The sequence below is a fragment of the Vigna unguiculata genome, chromosome 8 (assembly GCF_037176805.1).
Source record: "Vigna unguiculata cultivar grain cowpea cultivar isolate G323 ecotype 2 chromosome 8, ASM3717680v1, whole genome shotgun sequence".
NCBI classification, from domain to species: domain Eukaryota; kingdom Viridiplantae; phylum Streptophyta; class Magnoliopsida; order Fabales; family Fabaceae; genus Vigna; species Vigna unguiculata.
Genome location: NC_140799.1, coordinates 22,767,248 through 22,770,398, shown reverse-complemented (window position 1 = coordinate 22,770,398; position 3,151 = coordinate 22,767,248). Strand labels below are relative to the sequence as shown.

Below are 3,151 nucleotides of genomic sequence, written 5' to 3'. Positions count from 1 at the left end.
TTGATAATAATAATAATTATTAATTATAGTTAATAATAATGATTTTTTGTTGTATTTTTTTTATCATAAATTTTAAAAGATATTTTCATTATTAACTTTATTTTTTAAAATTTATAATATATATATATATATATATATATATATATATATATATATATATATATATGTATATCGATAAATAAATTTGAAAATAAATAACAAAATTATTTAAAAAAAAAAAACCGGTGGGTTTCGTCAGGCGTGGCTGCTGACCAAACAAAAAGATGAAAATAAAAATGAAGTGGTTTTATATACTATATACTATACTATAGAGAGACATTTGAAATTACCCAACAAAAAAGGGAAGGCAAAGAGCATTCCCAATAGCAACTGAATTGAAATGAAAACATGACGTTAGCAGTTAGGGCTTTACGGGCATTGAGAAAGAGCCGCAGAGGAATGCCTCACTTCTTCCCAAATCCTCACCGTTCCTGTTTCATCAAACATGCACATTCAGATTCAAATCCCCTACTCCTCAAATTGCTTCAGGTTCCCACCTCACACATCAAAACGACGCTGGATAAGGAAATGCCTTATCTTCAAAGCTCACACCTTTCCTGGGATTTCCTTGTTATCTCTCTCTCCCCTTCTTCTTCTGACAAAGCTCGATTGGTACTAAGACTACTCTTCTATTCCTGTTTTCCGTGTCATCAATTTCTTAACTGTGCTCATTTTTGTTTGATATGGAGAAAAATTAAGCAAACAGGTTTAACTTTGGAAATACCAATCACCTAGAGCTTTCCTTATATTATGAATCTACTTTGGACGATTGAAATTGTTAAATTCATGATACATAAATGCTTTTTAATATATGAATTATATTTTTAATTTTCATTGAACGGTTAAATAGTTAAAAAAAGATTATTTTTAGTTATTGATTAGTAAAAACAGAAGTTAGAGACTAAAAGTAGATGAAGATAAAAACAAGATAGTTTGAAAGAATTCAGAGGAATTTGTTTCACTAGTTAGAGACTAAAATGCACATTTGAAGTAGAGAAAAGAGAAATTATTGGTGGTCATTATATTCGAACTGTGTATTCTAATTCATAATGCTGCATTCGATAATCCACGGATTGCGAAATGGCAAATTGGTTGGTTTAAGAAATTTTTAGATGAATTTTTTGTAACCATTTGATAACGTATACCCATTTTTTTTTTCTAGAAAAGTATCATAGCAAGTTATAAGATTTTACTAATGTACCAAATGTACAGCTTGCTAAAAGGGCCTTTTAATTAGCAAGTTCGAAAGGAATTTGTAAATTTATTCACACTTGGTTCTAAACGACATGGTTTTAGTGTGACTTGTTTGAAGCATTGTCAAAGTATACCGGGTAAAAATACGTTTTGAAAAACCAGGTATGTGTGAGAAATTCTTCCATGCCCGTGCATTTGTGTAATGTGGTTACAGTTTCTCATTTATGTGACCAATTATGCTTGGTGAATTGACTATACAGGCTGTCATAATCAATACTCACTTGTAATATTATTGGGTATGTCAGGTTTTGGAATGGATTTTGGATAAGATGCTGAAAGAAAATGCGAAAGACTGTGAAATCTTCTGTAAACTCATCTTTCTATGTGGAAAGGTGAAGGACGTACTGCTAGGAATGCGTGTGTTTAGTTGTATGGAGGCTGTTGGAGTTAAACCCAATTCCATGGTTTTCAATTCCCTTATAAGTGTCTGTTTGTCATCCTATAATGTTGTCACAGCACTTAGTTTATTTGAGATCATGGAGAGTTCAGAGAGCTATAAACCTGATTTTCATACTTATAATATGTTTATTTCAGCATTTTCGAAGTCAGGGAATGTTGATGCCATGTTAGCTTGGTACTCAGCAAAGAAGGCTGCTGCTGGATTTGGTCCCGATCTTCAAATGTTTGAATCCCTTATATCAGGCTGTGTTAATTCTAGAAGATTTGAGATTGCTGATGCAATTTTTGAGGAAATGATTACTTGTGGAATTGTACCTAGTGCATCTATTCTGGAAAGTATGCTTAATGGGATTTGCAAGCAGAAGAGATTGGATCGAGCAGAGGAGTTTTTCAAGTTTGCGATTGATTCTGGATGGGAAGTAAACGAGAACATGGCTGATCAGTTGGTAGCATTGTATCACCAACAAGGGAAAGTGGAAGAGATGGAGGCGCTACTTGAAACTATCACAAAGCCCTGCGTAATTACTACAAGTGTTCTTGCGCGATTTCATTGTGGGATTGTGAAGATTTATGCCATGTTAGATAGGTTGGATGATGTAGAGTTTGCTGTCGGTAGAATGGTTAAACAGGGGTTGTCATTCACAAGTGCAGATGATGTTGAAAAGGTCATCTGTTCATACTTTAGAAGGGAGGCGTATGATAGACTAGACGTATTCTTGGAATGTTTAAAGAGTGGCTATGTGCTTAATAAATCAACTTATGACTTGTTAATATCTGGCTATAAAAGAGCACACTTACTTGAAAAAGTAGATCGAATGATGAACGACCTGAAATCAGCTGGTTTAGCATGATGGTTATGTGGGTCTCTGGAACCATCTCAGGCGAAGAAGAAACAGAGGCATTAAATGTAACTACCTGTTGAAGCTTATGCGTCATTCAGTTCTAAACACCCTCTATGTCATGATTACAGACGAGCTTCACTCAGCTCCTTACATTTAGCATTTTGTTAGCAGCCAGTGAGTATACTATTACTGTCAAGTAAATTTTAAAAGTTCAGTGCCATTTTACCGCCTTTCCCTCTTTATCAAGCTAAGGGATTGTGGAAGGGTTTATTGTATCATATTAAGAATATAATTGACGGAGGGCTTGTATTTTTGTCTGGTATTTGTCTTCAACAACTTCTTGTGTTCTTTTTCTTTATATTTATTTTGGACGTAGTGATCTCACATTTATGCAGCAAAACTAAAATAACGATGGAAAGAAATTCCATATATCATGTCATATTAGGATATTACAGATGCTTCTGAAAAATTATATTTTGTACAAGTGATCCTTGCACAATTTTATACACAGAGGTCATCCTCTATTCGATTATAAGTTATTAAAAGCATTATTGCAACAGTGCAGTTTTTCCGTTTCTGTCACTGGGCTGTGTAGCTCTTTTGTTCTCTAGTTATTG

At 33.8% G+C, this 3,151-nt stretch overlaps 1 protein-coding gene across 1 annotated transcript; it reads left to right on the top strand.

Annotated features, from left to right (window-relative positions):
* The first annotated feature begins 320 nt into the window (after window positions 1-320).
* On the top strand, window positions 321-2,892 carry LOC114195317 (uncharacterized). The gene is made up of 2 exons (XM_028085737.2): window positions 321-651; window positions 1,539-2,892. Exons 1-2 carry the CDS (start codon window positions 388-390, stop codon window positions 2,541-2,543), a joined length of 1,269 nt encoding a protein of 422 aa, XP_027941538.1. The 5' UTR covers window positions 321-387; the 3' UTR covers window positions 2,544-2,892.
* Window positions 2,893-3,151: the final 259 nt, after the last annotated feature.